The following is an 18,114-nucleotide window of genomic DNA, read 5'->3' on the forward strand; positions in this document are numbered from 1 at the left end:
CGTCATCACGAAGAGCTCCAAAAGCGTCCTCTCGCCAAAAAGCAACGACAACGCAGAGGAAGCGAAAGAAGGATCCGCCGCATACGATCCGGCTCCGAAGTACTCTGCCTTCGTCGATGCCACCGTTTCGACCAGACTCGACCCCAGTTAACCCAACCCCTCGTCAAACCACTCGATTTGCGGACGATACGCCTACGGCCCCTCGCCATAGCGCTGATGATACGTTTATGTCGTTCCACGATGTATTTGAAGAGGAGGACGATATGGGTAACGAGGAACCAACTCTGCTACAAATCCAGGTTACCCGTGGCCCAGCGCTCAAGGGTAACGGTTTACCTGTTCTCGATCTAACCATCGAGAGCATCGCGTATAACAGATTCAGTATTGCTCCTGTATTAGATGCGAATAGTAGAGACTGGGAGGCAGACAGCGGCGCCCAACTTGAGGCAGAAGTGGCTCACTCGTATATTGTGAAGAAGGCCAATATCGCTGTTGTCGTTGCTTGGAGGAAGCCCACCAACGCATCTAAACCAACACCAATCTTCACTCGGGTCTATCCGTCTACTGGAGGGGTCACTTGGCCAAGTATTCCATGGGTTGATATTGTCCCCTCTCTTGAACAAGCTGAAGAGAGGGGTGAAGTCCACCTCACCGTCAAGTGGCAATACAGCGCCGTACCAATCTCTGGTGGTATAGTGACTGGCGTACGAACGCCTCGAAAAGGTGGCCGAGCAGGCGTTTCAGCCGGCATGCAAGAGGCGATCGATCGTGAGGCTAACGATCCTGCAAACGTCGAGCGTCGGAAGGAGGGTATGCACAGACAACTTCTCCGTACGCACATCTGCCCAGAGTACCAGAGATGTAAGAATAGTTCGGGCGACGAGAAGTTCAACTGGTGCTATATACTAGGCCAGAAGCACTACAAGATCAAATCTCACCATATAGAGAAGTGGGCGAAGGCTATTATGACTGGACAGGCTGGCGTTGACAATATGGAACCACCTAAAGAACTGCTTGGTGAGATTCTTCACGACCAGTTTATAGAGGATCAGAAACGCCAGGGCAAGAGAAGTAAGAATATCGTGGAGGTTGATGATAACCAGGAGACGACAGTGATGACGGAAGAGAAGGCTGAAAATGCCGCACTTCCATCATCAGGGTCAAGATCTGGCCTAACCAACGCCAACAGCAACGCCATCGTCAATATATACGGCAACGCGGGGGCGCCAGATCGTCATCTTCAATATCCTAACCCATACGTACAGCTGCCGCCGCCGGCGCCGCCGCCGCCGGCATATTGGCCATATGCGAACATCTCACAGTATTCGTTGCCAACTCTTCCGCCATTGAACCTTCCAAGCACTCGTCAACCAAGTATCGCACTCCCGATTCGTTCGTCCTCGCCAGTGGTACCGGATTCGCCTCGAAAAGCTCTAGATCAAGTGGCCAGCTTCATCAAGTGGTTTATATCCGTCCGCGGCAAGCGATATAACGTCGACGAAGGGTTCAGAAAGAAGCTACAGAAACTGCGATCAGTAGACAGTAGCTTGCGGGCAATTCGCAAGTTACCAGATATTTGGTTTACTGAACAGGGTTTTACTCAAGATCTTACCGAAGATGTCAGGAACTCGATCAAATCCTTCATAGACAACAGCGCCTACTACGGAGGGCAGTCTGACGCCCTCTCCGACGTGGTATCTCACTCTGAACTTCATTCAAACCATCGAGAGTCAGAAGGAGATGTTTATACAAGAATATACGCTGGATTGCCAGGAGGGACGGCGGCGGCGCCAGTTGAAAACTCTGCGGCGCTAGTTTCAGGCGAGTTGGGGTCATCCCGACATATCGACGCCCTAGTGCCACGTCAATCCATCGAGCAAGAGATCCGTGGTACGCCAGTTGAAGTTGGTCGACGTGGTGAGTGTATATAGAGCTGTTTACTGTCGAATATGGCTAACTTTGTAGGCGTTTCGGAACTCTTTGGTTTCGTTTCGTCACCACTGCTGTCAGCGTCGCAGATGCTGCCCACGCAGTTACAGATCGAACAAGACGAAATCGAGCAAGGCGATGAGGACAATCAGATTGAAATCTCGAGTGATACGTCGTCAACAGAGACGTATTACTCGGAGGAGGATAACGAAGAAGAGTGATACAGCAAGAGTGGTGTGAAGTTTGACTGTATGCGCGATTTTTTTGCATGACGTGTTCAACCACGGAAAAGTCTACCCATAGCCGTAGATTCAACACTGCCGCTCTATACGTATAAAAGCAATAGAATTACTGTTATTTTGGATCTGCAAACAATACACTTCGGTCCATCCCGATACTGGTTAGGGGCAGTTGAAGTCTCTGACTATGGTTGAAGTCTCTGATCGTGATGACGTGTCATCATCACAAATCATCGTCACAAGCATCAACAACGCGTTTCAGCCGTTATACAGGCAAAATTGATATGTATACGTAGCTACCGACGAAAACAATGGACGACGGTATATTTTTTGTGTTCTGGTGCGCTTGTGGCTAACCTTTTGGCAATCTTGTTGGCTACAATCATGGATTTGATGATTGACCATCATATGACGACACGATTAAGATCTATTGCGCGCGAACGCACGATGAAAATTTGGATTGCTTGCTGATGTTCAATATTGGCAGCAAATCCTCCCTTTTATAGTTCGATATCGTCAAATATATGCTCTGTCCCATCAAAGTTGACGAACGAATGGCGGAAATGGCCCTCGATCTGGGGTAGACGATACCCAATCTCCATAGCGCAGTCACGTAGATATTCCATGAAATCCCGAGTGTCATTCTCATCGTTGTTCCACTTCGAATACGTCTTCCTGATGTATCGCTTTAGATCGCCGAAGTACTCTTCGATGGGGTTGAAGTCTGGTGAATACGGAGGCAGAAACTCGAGATGGACACCTGATACCCGGCATAAACCCTCGATTTCAGGTATACGATGGCAGGAGAGGTTATCCATAACGATGACAGAGTTTGGCTCTGGAAAACGCCCACATTTCGGGATAAGGCACTCCTGTAGCCAACGAAAGAACCCATCGCCGTCAGTCGTACCATAATACGTAGTCAAGTGTAGGATACCGCTCAACGTGAGGGCTGGCAGGATCTGTACGCGAGAGTTCTGAAACCGATCAATCTCTGCAGTTCGAAACGCAGCAAGCCCTTTCGGCGCCCATCCAGTCCTCCGTATCCCAGTATCCTTATTGACGCCGGATTCGTCGACGAATACCAGCTGGTCGGGGCGATATCGTCGTATACGGTACAAGTACTCGTATCGTAGTTCGTCACTTCGCTGAGCAGCAATAATCTTGGACTTCTTGTTCGTCCAGCCAGCTGAGTTTAACTGTCGACTGATTGCAGAACGACTGATCTGGATCTCGAAGGCTTCAAATAGGAAATCTTGCATCTCTTCAAGAGATAGATCGCTGCGGTACTGCAGTAGTTCAAGAAGCTCTGTACGATGCCATATTTCCATCTTTTGTCGACTCTGGCGGCACCTCTTATATCTCTGCACTTCGCCAGTGATATTACGTCGTGATCTATGTCGTCGAATCGTTCGTTCGGTACAGCCAACGATACTTGCCAGCTCGTGGGTCTTTTGGTCTTCGAATGGCAGTATCATCGCGATCGTCGATAGCTGTAGATTCGATATTCTGGGCGCCATTGTATCGTCGTCGTCGCCCGGCGTCTTTCTCGATGTATCTGATATAATAAACCACGGACATGTACTGACCAGCGGCAAACTGTAAGTAACAGGGCACAATCTATACAGCAGTAGACTCTTGCTCAATATCGTGAACAAGCTGAGCTATCAGGAGAGTCATTAATCCTGTTGACTGCCAAAGCATTTGCTCTGAAGAACCGTATCAAGCCCCTTGGTATGCTTATATATTACTCAGAGCCATACAAACCGTATGCTGAGTAGATATATAAAGTCATACAGCAGGTCTCTTCTTCTGTTCCTCAGCAAATGTCATCTTGATCTCTCATGACGAAAATAGACCTTTTGTTGGTCGAATGGTATGGGGATGAGGTGACTAGCTGGGTTGGCAATGCCTCGATGGGTAGATTGACTGCTACGGAAGCATGAAATACACACCTTATGTCTCTATCGTGTAGTTATACGTTTGAATACTACTGGGACTATAGTGATTGACGGCAATTGAGGTGTTGGTGATGACTTTGACGCGTTTTGCGTGCGATGCAGAGAAATGCGCGTCACAGCGTAAAATTGGCTTTTTTTCATGTTTTTGCATAAGCGGGGAAAAAAAAGGGGGGCGGACGCTGTCAACGCAACGGAGTGTACTATGACAGAACCGTTTTTAGCGTGTTGTACCTTTTTCCAGCCAAACCTGGACCGTGCACGAAATTTTCTAGCCAATGAGAACCGAACCCTGAACCGAATTCGGTTGCAAACCCAAGAATCCTTTATGTTAGGGCATCCATAGCCAAAAGGTAGTTCATCTGCTGAATTGTTCTGCAGGCGGCAAGCAAAGGAGATTCGCCAGCGCCGGCCCTGGTGACTTTTTGTTACGGCGAATTTCACAAGACGAAAGCGTTTTCTGTTTTGTATGGGCACATTCCTAATGCCCAGCCATCGGATTACAACCTGCCAGAGCTCTTGATCGAGACGTAGGTTTTCTTACCCTCCATCTGATTGACCAGTCGACACAGGACCAAAGAGGCCTTCACTTGACGAGGCTGGAAACATTCGTCAAGCTTCAAGGCGAGTGAGTAACTAGCGAACTTCATGATGACAGTCTTGCGGGGGCTGTTGGTTTGAGCTTGAAGCTTGTCTGTGGGAAAGCAAAAAAGATGAGCACCGTGCCCGCTACATCAACTTCCATACTAGCCAGGTCGTTTGTTCCAGAAGCATCGCTGGCATCCCCCCCACGGTGCCCTGGTGTCCAAGTTTACACATGAGATTCAAGGTCAATCGACGAAGGCTCCAGCTGCGGCCCATCGACGTGGCCATTTGCATCAGCGTCCCTGTTGGACGGGAAGATAGAGGCAGGGAATGTGGCAATTTGACGGGAGTGGATGCAAATCAATATGAGGAATTGATCTTCAACGAAAGTCCTCAAAATTATTTCAATTTTAACTCATTTGCCGCAGAAAGTTCGGGTGTTAGCACTCAGGTAGGTAATCTTCCACTTTTACAAAAACAACACAAGGTACGCGGAGGTGACGATGTTGGCCAAACCCAAGACCGGAAGACGAATCGGATTTTGATGATCAAAAGATTGAGAGCGTGTTCCATGTCTTCCTCGGGGCCTGTTCCAATGAAGGAGGCGAGGCGGAGGAGAAGAAACTGGGGGTAATAGAGAGCCCCTCTTTTCTCAGTGCGCCACTCAACAACTCCCGCCAACGGGGACGCTTGCCTCTTGCAGAATGCCCCCACTGACGAGATGCTTCTTGTCACCAAGGCGTTGAATGTAGACATCACAATGTTCATCAACTTGACTGATCTGATCGTACGGAGCGTCGTGTTCAAAAAGACTTGGCGCATGCATCTGGTCGTTGTTCAATCCGCAAGGTTCCGTCCAAGCACAACCATAAATATCGTGAACGCCGTCGAATATGGTGCACGACTCGTCAACGGCAGCCCGGAAGAGGGTTCGATCTGTTGGTCGGAGGCATCCAATGGCAAGCAAAGACGGGTGGTCACTGCAGTAGAGTACACAGGCAGCTGGTTCGTGGGGGCACGAGTAGCCGCCGTCCAGTCGAGTAGGTCGAGATCCAACTGTTTCCGGTGTCTGGATGAGGAGAGTTCTGTTTGCCTGCGCAAGATTGAAAACAGGATGGTCAAGCTTCGCTAAGGAGGTCAATTCCCTATTTTTCGTCAGTCATCAGAGACGGAGGCTTCGATTGGGATGAAAGCGTGGGACGTCAGGCAGCGGAAGTGTTCTGTGGTTTTGGAGTTGAGCGCCGAAGAATACGATTTACCCTGGGAATGGGATTTAACGGTATCGGATGATGGTTTCGGTTGCGGGAGGCTTCCAGCGGCCAGGCCACAGCATTTTTCCTGCCCATGCGGGTGTTGCAATGAACATTTGCCGATTTGGAGGAATCGGAAGGTGCTGAGTGCGTTCCCCTTCCTCTCAAGCGAGATCTCATCAGTTCAAGTGCCTCGCAGAATGCTAGAGTTGGCGATTTCGGCAACATAGGGCACCAGTGAACATCGTGCGCTTACAGCCTCTGCCTCTTCCCTCCGTCAAGACTACGCATAAACAGACAGGTACATGCCACAACGTTGCCCCATGGCGATGAGCTCGCATGGAAAGGAGCGGGATTGGCTCCTTTTCCCTCCGACCAGCACAAGCGTCGGAAAGCGGGCACGACATCCATGCTGGGTAGTGTATAGGTCTTGCTTCTTTCTCGTCCGCTCTTGGGCCTGCCGATATGCATCGCCTTTCACTCCCTTTTGCACCCTTTACCTCCTTCTACCCGCTTCCTTACTACGCCGCAACAGCCCCATTGACTTTCCGGTATTCTTCATTAAACCCTGCTGTGAGGGCACGCGTGCTGATCGGCTTTTTGCGGGGGTGGGGCCTTTGGCTGCATTTGGGATTTCCTACCGCAGACGTATTAATCAGTATAAACTTTCCTCAACGTGAATTATTAATCATCGAGAACTGACATCGCTTGAAAAGGGATGTCGCACTCCTCCAGATGTATCGCTTTTTTCTAAGAAGATCCTGAATCATACCATATTTGAAGACTCGGAAATCTTACTCTCATAAATCGTGTCAAGTCCGACCAAGTTTGACAACACTATTTATTAGTTATCGTGTTAAATCGCCCATCACGCTCAACATGGCAACATCAACGTCGCATGAACCAGATGTAGCGGCCACAGCAATTGTGGCTGCCGAGAGTATTTCGAGGCCGTTGAAGAACCGTTTTCGCCTAGGCTGTTCATGTTTGCTCAATTTCATCAATGGTCTAAATGATGCCGCTCCCGGCGCCTTGATTCCCTTCATGGAGAGGTATTTGAAGAACAAACATCGAAGTCTTTTCGGATATTCAGCTAACAGGGCAAGACATTATTCAATTGGATACACTATTGTATCCCTCATCTTCGTTGGAAATGCTGTCGGCTTCGTCATGGGGGCTACCTTCTTGGAACCCTTGACAACAAAACTCGGCCGGGCTCAATTACTTATTCTGTCACAAACGACCATGGCCGTTGCATATATCCCAGTCCTACTACGGGCTCCGTATCCAGCTGTCGTTTTCGGATTCTTCCTCACTGGTTTCGCCATATCTATCAACATCGCGTTGACCAACACCTTTTGTTCTTCTTTGACTGATAGCGTCCGAGCCCTTGGCGCAATTTCTGCTTCCTACGGTCTGGGCGGAACTATTGGCCCGCTACTTGCTACTATTATTGCATCGAAGGGCGCGCAGTCATGGGCATGGTATTACACTTTGCCCTTGGGCCTGGCATTTTTCAGCATCGGATTTTCTGCCTGGTCCTTCTGGCGATATGCCCAGGAACGCGATTCGGACAATGCGACCAACATCGACATGCGCACGCTTTCGAGCACCGAGCCACGGGTGCAGATGCCAGCATCCGTTGCAATCCTCAAGTCACGAACGGTGCTGCTAGGAGCTTCCTTCATTTTTGCCTATCAAGGAGCCGAAGTTTCTATCGCTGGCTGGGTTGTTTCGTTCCTGATAGACAGCCGTCAGGCCGATCCTGACACCATTGGGTTTGTCTCATCAGGATTCTGGGCGGGTATTACTGTTGGTCGATTTCTTATGTTTGTATTCAAGAGCAAAGTGAACGAGAGGCTGTTTGTCTACTTGGCAACGGTAGGCGCAGTCGTGTTCGAGTTGCTGGTATGGCTCGTTCCCAACATTATTGGGCCAGCAATCAGCGTAGCCATTGTTGGGCTGCTGTTAGGCCCGATTTACCCCTGTGCAATTTCTCTCTTTATGCAGGATCTGCCAAGGAGTCAACGCGTCAAATCCATGGGCATCATCAGTGCTCTGGGTAGCTCCGGAGGAGCATTCGCGCCATTCAGCACAGGACTTTTGGCACAAGAAAAAGGATCATGGACATTGCACCCAATGGCTATTGGCTTGTTCTGTATCATGGTAGGTTGTTGGCTTGGCACAACTTCGAAGAGGAAGCGAGAAGAGTAGTGCGTACCGTTTGTACAGCAATTTCCACTCAGTACGGTCGGCGTCGCAATGTAAACGCCGCTTTTCTGTGTAGTTGGATGAGTTGTTGCCACTCGTGATCAAGAATAAGAAGCCCATCTATCGATCTGAACACTGGGCGACGAGAACAATAGATGAGTACTGCCAGACCACAAAGCCAGCTTAGACGCATCTCGGAGTGCCCGTGTGTTTTGTAGGACAATGCGAAGCATGAAACATGGCAGCCGACATCGTACTCTTGACCACGCGACAATGGGTCTTGTTGTCTGACTCACATAACGCTTGCGACGTACGCCGCCACTTGCTCGTCAATATCATGACCGTCGTTCTTGATACGCTGCCACCACCCGGTCTTCTTGTTCTGTCGACTCAGAATGTCCCTAAACTGCGCAGGATCTCTGCAGTTTTCGCAATATCCGAAAACCACCTCCTTTTCTGTATGTCGTACGACCGTGCAATGCAAGGTCGTAACTTCTCTCGAGCCCTCACTAGATGAGCAAATCTGACTTCCGATTGAAACGAAACCCTGGGTTTACTTTGCCGTTTTGCAATACACTGACGGCTGAGATCGACAGCAAGTCGCCCGCGACCGGGTGTTCTTTTCAACGACGCAGAGACGACTGAAACATATTTGCAGCGATCTGATTCTCAAACGGGAGAACAAAATGCCAATGCGTCAGCTTCAAATCAAGGCCCGTCCGCAGAGAACGAACTCATACCAGGCGAAGACCAGCAAGGCCCTACTGGAGGTCCTACGACGCTGTAGAGCCGGTCCAAGCCTACATACGCAGCTTCCGAGAAAGGTCGAACGGGTGTATCATCGACTACCGTGACACACTTACCATTTGCTCTACCATTCTCAAGGGCGGTTGAAAGTACTTTGGCGGCTGAGAAGACCGGAAAACGACCCCTTTGCTGACGATTGGGACTTAGCGGCTGCAAAAGTGCCCAAGGGAAATGGACTCGCCACTGCAAGTCACGACAGCGAAGAGACTTCCCCAACCGTAAAGACTACATACGAAGAATATAATGGTCTCGGCTGAAACTTCAACAGTGGTAGCCAGGAATACGTTGCGGACGTAACCAACTTCAACTCCGATTCGACAGAATTGGCAACGCCAAAAGGTTCCGGAGGCACAGGCTAGCTCAGGTGTTGAGTGCTCGGTGGGATAATGCTCAAAAAGGCGTGGAGTTGCCAACCCACAAGACACTATGCCTCTGATGGCAGGATAAGGCGTGGACGCCGTGCGGACCAAGGATCAGAAGGTTGCACCTGAGGTTTGCGACCTCATTTTCGACCTCATCGTTAGGCGTGTTGCAGAGTCTTAAGGTTCCGCCTTCAACTATGTCAGCAAGATGTCTGTACACACTACCTATGTGACAGGATACCTATGAGGCCTAAGAACGTATTGTCAGCGGGGTCAGTTAAGCTAGACTAATAGTCCTGCGAATCACTGCTCCGGAAGACTATCGGGCAGTCTGCATTGTCGAGCAAGAGGTACAGAAGGTTACGGGCTTGTACCTACTGGACTCGCCTGGCACGAATGAAAGCATACACTGGGCAGAGGCCCATGTCGTATCGTACGTTAAGGCTTGCCTGCTCAGATTCTCACTAAGAAGCTATGCTGTCGTCACGGCTCAGCAATTCGCCAGAAGATGGCGGGAGATTTGTGTGTCTACCCTGTAATGTTAGGGCTATTCATGCTTGCATAAAAATCTACTCTGTGGATCGAGTGATGTGGATTTCATCCAGCACCTCATGGCTACACTTTATAGTGCCAGACTAGTATTCAAAGTCCCTCATGAGAATGAAACCAACTCGGCTGCTGATCTCAACTAATTGAATCATGAGAATCTTGGCATAATACTATGGGGGAAGTACTTGAAAGATAGAAAGTATAGAGGTCAGTGAAGGTCGCAAGTCGTTAATAGGATTTGAGCAACACGCATAAAAAGGTTGTGATATATTACTACATCCTCAAAATGTCGTTTGACGTATGCGTGGTATATCTGTTGGACTTCAGGCAAAGATTTGAGCATGGAACCTAATCACACTCCTTCAACGGGTTCGGCTGAGGCGAGATATTTGCGTTTACATTCACTCGCGGGTAGGTAGCAGGAAAACTGGGCCAGGTTCCAGTCCAGCCAGCTGATAGGCTACTTAGTAGAACCTTCATGCAGTCATCATTTCAGCATGATACGAGGCGTCTATCAATTCCAGTGCCAAGGCGATAGACAAGTTGTCCTGACCCGTTTTAGGCGGGGGTCGCATAGCTAGGCGGGCCGCTCTTCTCATTCCCTTCTTAAACCCTGCCCCCCTTTCCTCCATCTTGGATGCTAAAAGCGTACCGGCAGCTCGCAACATCGTACCAACTTCCTGGCACATTCCACTGCATCTCTCACGATGGATCATCTTCCGACGCCCACAGCAACTGAGCTACGCAACATAACTGTCCCTCTGCTCGAACCGGATTCTCTATGGCATTATCCAGCGCATCCACAGGGATTTCAATTCTTTGAAGAATTCCCGGCCTCGCACGGTTTCCAAATAGAAGATCTGGCAAGCCGAGCGGTCACATCCTGTCAGCACGCTGCGTTTCTTCAAACTTGGGCTTTTTTCGGACTGCTGAGAGAAGTCTTTTCAATTGAGGGTTATTGCTTCGACCCCAACGATTTCAAACATACGACCGATCTTGGCAGTGGCATCACCACGAAAGCTCTCACAAGGTACACCTGGTATTGGCAGGCGGCGAGAGCTCATTACGACCAGGACAGACTGAGGATGACCGACGCGACGGTTGACAGGTGTCTTGGCCTGATTCATGGTGTGATAAGCATTACGAACCAAACCATGGGCTCCCTTCCCGACACCGAAGACGACGTGGATCCATCAAGCTGGTCCCCCACAGTGCGCATCATATATTCTGTTGCGCTTCTCGGCGACTACCTCACACACGCCAGACGCAGGTTGAGGCTCTACACCCCAGGTCCAGCCTTGAGTTGAAATTTTGTTCCACTGGAGAAAGTCATGAAGCATGTGGGATGGTGCGACGGCGAGCTTTCGAGATTGCCTACTCATTGCAACCTGTCAAGCCGGTTATTTCTCGCCGGCATCGATCGAAAAGGCCTCGGCAAAGACCACGGCAAATGTAATGCGGAAGTTGGTTGTCTTGCTCACCAGCTTGACTACAATACCTATCGGACAAGGCATCGGACAGAATGCTCTGGCAAAGATTGCCCCGAAAGAGGGCCATCTGTACCCAGCATTGTGGCCGCGATTCAAAAAGGAGGAAGTGCCGCGGTAGATGCTTCAGGCGTGGCGAATGGCCAAGATCCACGCGTTGTTCAGGTCGGCGGCACCGGCGGCACTCAGACGCGTTACGTTGCCATTTCGCACGTGTGGTCAGATGGACTTGGCAACCCATGGAGCAATCGTCTATGTTCATGTCAGCTGAATCACATACAGGCGCTATTCAATGGCTTATATCCACTTGACCAGGCGCCCATTCCTTTCTGGATTGACTCCTTGGGTATACCGGTTGGAAGGAGACACGTTCGTGACCGCCAGGTTGCAATCACCCGAATTCATCAAACGTTCAGCCAGGCGGACAAAGTCCTAGTACTCGACAACTATCTTAAGTCTTGTGATAATAACGCGCCGCTGGTCGAGAAGCTCATACGCCTCCAGTACTCACCTTGGATGACTGGGGTTTGGACCTTGCTTGAAGGCAACATAGCAAGGAACCTCCACTTTCAGTTCGCAGACAAAGCTGTGTCTAGTGACTACCTCATTAGGCCTGCTGCTCGGCAGAGTTTCCAGGTGGTTTCCAAGTGTTTGAGAGAGCTCCCAGAGGAGAGACTCTGGTCTTGTCCAAGCGCGATGCAACTGATGCATGCATTTGCTCTGGGCTCAGCGATGCCAAAACACCTGAGCAATTACGCTAGTCTTCCAGAACAGTCGGATTCTGGCGAAGAGGAGCTGCGGCAAACTGCAATCCAGCTTCTAGAGCAGAATGAATATGCATATGCTCTCGGCAAAGAGTGGCGTCAATTCCTATCTCAGTCTGGGAAAGTTTCCAATCTGCTCGAGTGTGAGGAGGACACCCATCTTCTGACTGATGTCGGCACAAAAGTCACTTGTCCTGTCCTCACTCACGGCCTGAACTCTATCGGAAGCATGCGTGGGGTAGCGATACAGGAGTACCACCGTAGTCGACATGATATGGATTCAGCGTGCTTCACAGAGGCATGCGGGGCATTTAGATCCCGAACTACCAGCCGACTCGACGATGTAACCGTATGCATCGGGGCAATGTTACATATGGATTTGGAAGACATTGTGAACATACCCACAATGAATTGGAGGTTAAGAGAATGGCTCGACTTTTTCGACAGCGAGAGATCCTCGCTGCTTTGGGTGAGAAGGTTGGGCATCAATACTCAGCGATGGACTAACACGTGTCATCTCGAGCGGATGAAAGTTTTCTTGTCCAAGGTGGAAAGATACCCAATTTCCATCATTTTCTGGAACGCGCCGAGATTACTGGAGCACACCTGGGCACCCCAATCGCTCTTGCATCGAGACATGGTCGTATACTTTCCCCAAGTCCAAGGATATGCTCGATTCAACAAACATTCCCGCGGCCTCGAATTCAACATTGGTGCTTATCTTCTTGGGATCGACAAGACGAAGCAACAAAAATCTCCAAGTACATCCACAATTGCTTCCTACCCGCATAATCTTTGGCCCGGAGAACCTATTTTGTTCAGGTCGGGAAGATTAATTCAAACCTGGGTTCAGAAGATACTTGTTAGGTTACGGAATATTCCCAATTTCATGCAAAACGATCGCCCCAGAGTCCAACACAGCGATGAGGTGTTAACAATTCACCATGACGGCCCAATGGAGAGAGAGCAAAACTCTTTCATAACACATTTCAAATTTGTTTCAAACGATAGGACGATATCAGAGAAAGAGAAACGACGCGGATGGCAAGATTACATTGATGAAGAAAAACTTGATAATCTTGCGATTCTCTTCCGGGCTAGTTATGGCATACTTGTCCGCGTATTGAGGCATGAAAACGGGAGATATGTTGCTCAGTACATCAGACTTATAGAACGTGCAAAGCGTGAAGCGGTGGGACTTGATGTTGAAGGTGTGCGGTATAACAAGATAGACTGGTGTATTTTATAAGAGAGAATTAGAACATATGGTCCTTTCACGGATACGAAACATGCTTCTTGTTTTTGGCTGAACATGTTTTGACGGGTGACCATGGTGGTTTTGTTGTTCGTGGGTAATTTGAACTGGCATGAAAGAACGACGTCGGCGACAATTTTCTTCACCCTTGGAAGTTTGGGAGAGTGTAGAAAAGGCTGGTTATCGAAATAGACGAAGGCACATCTAGTATTTATTTCCCATCTTGCTTGCCGTTATAGAACACAAGTTAGGTATCATATGATGGTACGAAATGCGCTTGCTCTGCAGTATGCATTGGTTCTTTTGGCGGTCGTTATACACAACGCTTCATTCACGCACAGCAGGGTAGAAACTTGGAACATGGCTGACCTCAGCAACACTGGCTCAGCCGCATTGAATTAGCGGACTCCGTGTGGCTCGACATGATGCAATGTGATGCGATGCACTGCGATGCACTATTACGACGTGGGTCTCGGAAAGCCGGAAGTGAACCAGCTGGGCGGTTAGCAAACGTTTGGGTCTGCGAGGCGCGCGTGCTGTGGCCACGTCTCTGAAAACGACGTAGCGAACTGATCGTAGCCGAGTATGCTCTGAATTGCGCGGCACGGGTAGATGATGGAGCTGGTGTCTGGAGGAGAAATGATGGTGTCAGAGGCATCCTAGCTGACCCCAAGGCAAGCGCAAGGGTTTAGGCTGTGAAGTCTTGCGCCGGGGAGTTTAGTCGAATTATCGCCAGTCGACCAGACTGTCGGTTAGTTGATGAATCCACTAAAATGTGTGCGATTGACGTCCCTCTCAAGTCATGACACTTGCGCCAGTTTTACGCAAGGGTGGGGCCGTGCCGCTGCCATTGCCGTAGGACACCGGCCGAGTGGGGCCGAAACCGGAGTCGGAGCCTGGGGAATCCGGACTCGGTCAAACCCAAGCACATTGAATCGTCCAATATGCGCAGAGGATGGCTTGCACTATGTTTGATTATAGGTTGAATGTACAGTCGACACACGCCTTTCAGAAACCTTCATAGTGAGAGCTTCTCCTTCCTTTCGAAACCACCGAACGAGACGAGATAGTTCGCAAACAGCCGTGCAACCTCAAATTCGGCTACATGCCGACTTAACCAGCAATGCTGAGCCGACCCCCCGAGGTACTCTCAGTAACCGCAAACCAGCAACTTCTTGTCTGTGAATACGGGAATACGCACGATTAACACAACTGCAAGTTCTTTCTGGCCTTTGTTCTTCTCTTCTTTCGTCCCTGGTGTCAACGGCTTCAAACACTACCTAATCAACACGTAGTACCGGTCTATGTGTCCAAGTCAATCCAAAGCTCTCGCACCGCATCAGCACAAATCGCCATAACTATTTGCACGATAAGAGCCGCCATGGGATCAGTAATACTGACACTGAGGATGTGGGCGGCATTTGAGCGGCGAGGCCGACGGAATGCCTACAACTGGGGCCTGGACGCCTTTCTCCGCCACCAAGGTGCTTCTCAACCGCAATGGCCTCAGCATGCTGCATTTGCGCACACTGAAACCGCGCCACCGCGTGGTTTCCAAGTCGACAATGGTAGCGGGATATATGTTGACATTTGCTGATGCGCGGCTGGGACAATCCTGGCATTCTCGGTGTACGTAACCTTGAAAATCCCGGTCAATGTACGGAACGCCGACGTTGGTCTTGTCCTGCGCCTCCCCGGCTTCTTGTGAAAATAATACACTGCGAAAAGCTGAAGATATTGACTTGTCCAGAGCTCAGGGACCCAGCAGCGAGATGGCTACACCAAAGGACATTTTTCTCGGCAATCTTCGTGGTTTCCTCTCAGTTACCACACAGAACCTGGCTTACGTTAGCACTGCAGATCACGATTCTCTCCTGGATTTCAGGAAAGCTTCAATTGGATTCAAGCGTGGGTTGTCGCGAATATCACGGAGAAGATCCTCCCAGGTACGGACGCAGATATCATTAGCATGCACAGACTCGCTGAAAAACAACAACATAGCTTCGCACTGAGGATGAACAGCAGTGAGACCGTCCGTAAGCTCCCAAACCACCCATCTCAAAAGGGTGTCAAGCAGCATAGACAAGACAGTATTTCTAGCTTCTATGTTTCTTTTCAACCGTTCAAGAACGCTTCCACTAACCATACAACGTTTCTGTCTATCCTCAACGTGTAATCCTATTCTGATCTATTCCTGCTTATCTTTTCAGACACATAGTCAAACAATTATTACAGTTAGCTATCTAACAGTAAGGTCTACTAATAGAAGCTAAGGATTAATATATTCTAATAGTATATTAAGTTATAGTCTAAGTTAAAAATTATAAGCTATAGTAAATTAAGTCTTTAAAAACTAAAGTAATTAGTCTTAAGCTTAATAAATAATTTATAGTAAAAGTAAGCTAAAAGTATCTTAAAAATAAATACTAAGTTAATTACTAAAGAGCTATAGAAATTTAACTATAAACTAAGCTTAGATTATACTATATATAAGTTCTAAATAGTATCTTTTATTTTATTACTATTCCCTATTCTAATAAAATCTATTCTTACTAAGTATAGCTTCTATATTCTTAGTATATAGATCTAATCTCTTATTTTATTATTATATAACTTATATTATAGTTCTTTTATACTAAGTAAATCCCTACTATTCCTATAATTCTATAGTATAAAATATCCTATCTTAGCTACTTAATGCCTAAGTAAGTTAGTTAACTATTATCCTTATATAATAGGTTATAATATTAAGTCCCCTCTCTAAAGGTCTTATCCTTAAGACTTAATATAAGTAGGTTGTTAGTTTTAGGTTAGGGATTTATTAATTATACTTCTTAATTTACTCATAATACTAATACTATATTAGGTTATATTTAAAAATCAAATTAGTCTAAGTTAGCGCTTTATTTTACTTATAAAGATGTTTTTTATTATTTTAGTTCTAATAATATTATGCCTTATACTTAATATTTTTATATAAAGCATATATATTATATAGTAGAGGGCGTAAAAACTTATTAAAGTTATAAAAACCTAAAGTATCTTTATAATAGTTTAGTAGTAGCTTTAAGTTATAAGTCTTATTATATTTTCTTAGGTATATTTTTATACTAATTAGTTATAGTAAAGAAGCTAAGTAATTAGTATTAAGAATAGGAGGAGAAGGAGGAGTAAGTTAGTAATATCTTATTAAACTTTTATAAAAAGTTAGTATAAGTTTAAGCTAAGGTAGCTAAAGTAGCTAGTTAGTTATTATATATTTATACGATTTATAAGAAGGTTAAGGAGCGTTATATAGAGATATTTATTTAAGGTATATAGAAGTTAGAAGAGGATAATATCCTTCCTATCTTAGATATATATAAGAGTAGTATAGTAAGTAATCTCTAATTTCTTAGTGTTAAGAATAATCTAAACTAATAAAGCTTTAGTATTAGTGAGGAGTTTATAGACCTTAATCCCTTAATTAGTAGTAATTAATTAGTATCCTTAGGAGTTTTTTAATCTGCTTTTAGTATTCCTAAGTAAATAAATAATTTCCCTTATTATAATCTATCTACTTCTACTAATAGTCTAATATATCTATATAAGTGTCTAATCTATAAATAGCTATTAATGTTTATTTAGCTAGGAGGTGTTATTAACGCTAATATAGTTTCTTATTCTTAATATTATTACTAATAAATAGTAAGTTTATTAGTTATATTAGTGAGGTTCTTTATAAGTTCCTAAGTATTATCTTTATATCTATATCCTTTCTACTTAATAAGATATTAATATCCTTTAAGCTCTTTAAAGTAGTTAATAATACGTTTAACTTTATATTCTAGCTTATTATTCTCTATAATAATAATATTACTTATTTATAATCTTTATAAAGTTAGTTTAAGTAATAAAATATAAAATACTAAGTAATACTTTATAATATTTAGGAGTTTAAGCTTATAGTTAACTAGTGAAATAACTTATAAGATTTTAAAAGGTTTAAGTTTTTTAAAGTTAAGTTTATTACTTAGTTATTTTATTTTAATGTTTTACTATATAAGATAGATACTATCTCCTTTTTTTAAGGTTAGTCCCTTAATCCTTTATTTATTACTAAATCTTATTATTCTTTATTATATAAATTTAAGTTTTTTATATATATTTTCTTAAATATCCTTAATTTATTATATTAAAGCGACTACTTTTATTATAGTTAGTTCTACTTAAAGTTCTCTATAAGTAGTAGGTTTAAATCTATAGTTAAGGTAGAAGGGGGATTCCTTAATACTTTCTCTTATTATATTATTATAGGTAAACTAAGCTATTAATAGTAATATAACCTAATTATCTTAGTTATAATTAATATAAGTATAAAGATATATTTTAAGGATTTAGTTAATTTATTCTATTTATCTATTAGTTTATAAGTAGAATATAGTAGATATTAATTATTTAATACTAAGTTATAATATAATTAATTTCTAAAACTTAGAAGTAAAGATCTTATCTCTATTTAATATAATTTCTTTAAGTATTCTATAATTAGTAATAATATATTTAAGAAATATATAAGTATATTTTTTAGTATTACTTAATTCTTTATATAGGATGAAGTAGGTATACTTTATAAGTTAGTTTATAATAATAAGAATACTATTAAAATATACTTTTATAAGGAGTTCTTAAGACTTTAGTAACTTAATAATAAAGTTAAGTAATATAGATTACTAAGT

General features: G+C 45.5%; 2 protein-coding genes across 2 annotated transcripts; one reads left to right on the forward strand and one right to left on the reverse strand.

Moving 5' to 3' along the window:
• Positions 1-2,668: 2,668 nt before the first annotated feature.
• On the reverse strand, positions 2,669-3,499 carry CGCS363_v015060 (uncharacterized protein; the record flags this gene model as incomplete). The annotated part of the gene is made up of 1 exon (XM_036646909.1): positions 2,669-3,499. The coding sequence occupies one exon, from the start codon at positions 3,497-3,499 to the stop codon at positions 2,669-2,671; it is 831 nt and encodes a 276-aa protein (XP_036487865.1).
• Positions 3,500-7,206: 3,707 nt separating this feature from the next.
• Positions 7,207-8,175, forward strand: CGCS363_v015061 (Bypass of stop codon protein 6; the record flags this gene model as incomplete). The annotated part of the gene is made up of 1 exon (XM_036646910.1): positions 7,207-8,175. The coding sequence occupies one exon, from the start codon at positions 7,207-7,209 to the stop codon at positions 8,173-8,175; it is 969 nt and encodes a 322-aa protein (XP_036487866.1).
• Positions 8,176-18,114: the final 9,939 nt, after the last annotated feature.

This window comes from Colletotrichum siamense, assembly GCF_013390195.1.
Source record: "Colletotrichum siamense strain Cg363 chromosome Unknown KSG_Cg363_contig14, whole genome shotgun sequence".
NCBI lineage: Eukaryota > Fungi > Ascomycota > Sordariomycetes > Glomerellales > Glomerellaceae > Colletotrichum > Colletotrichum siamense.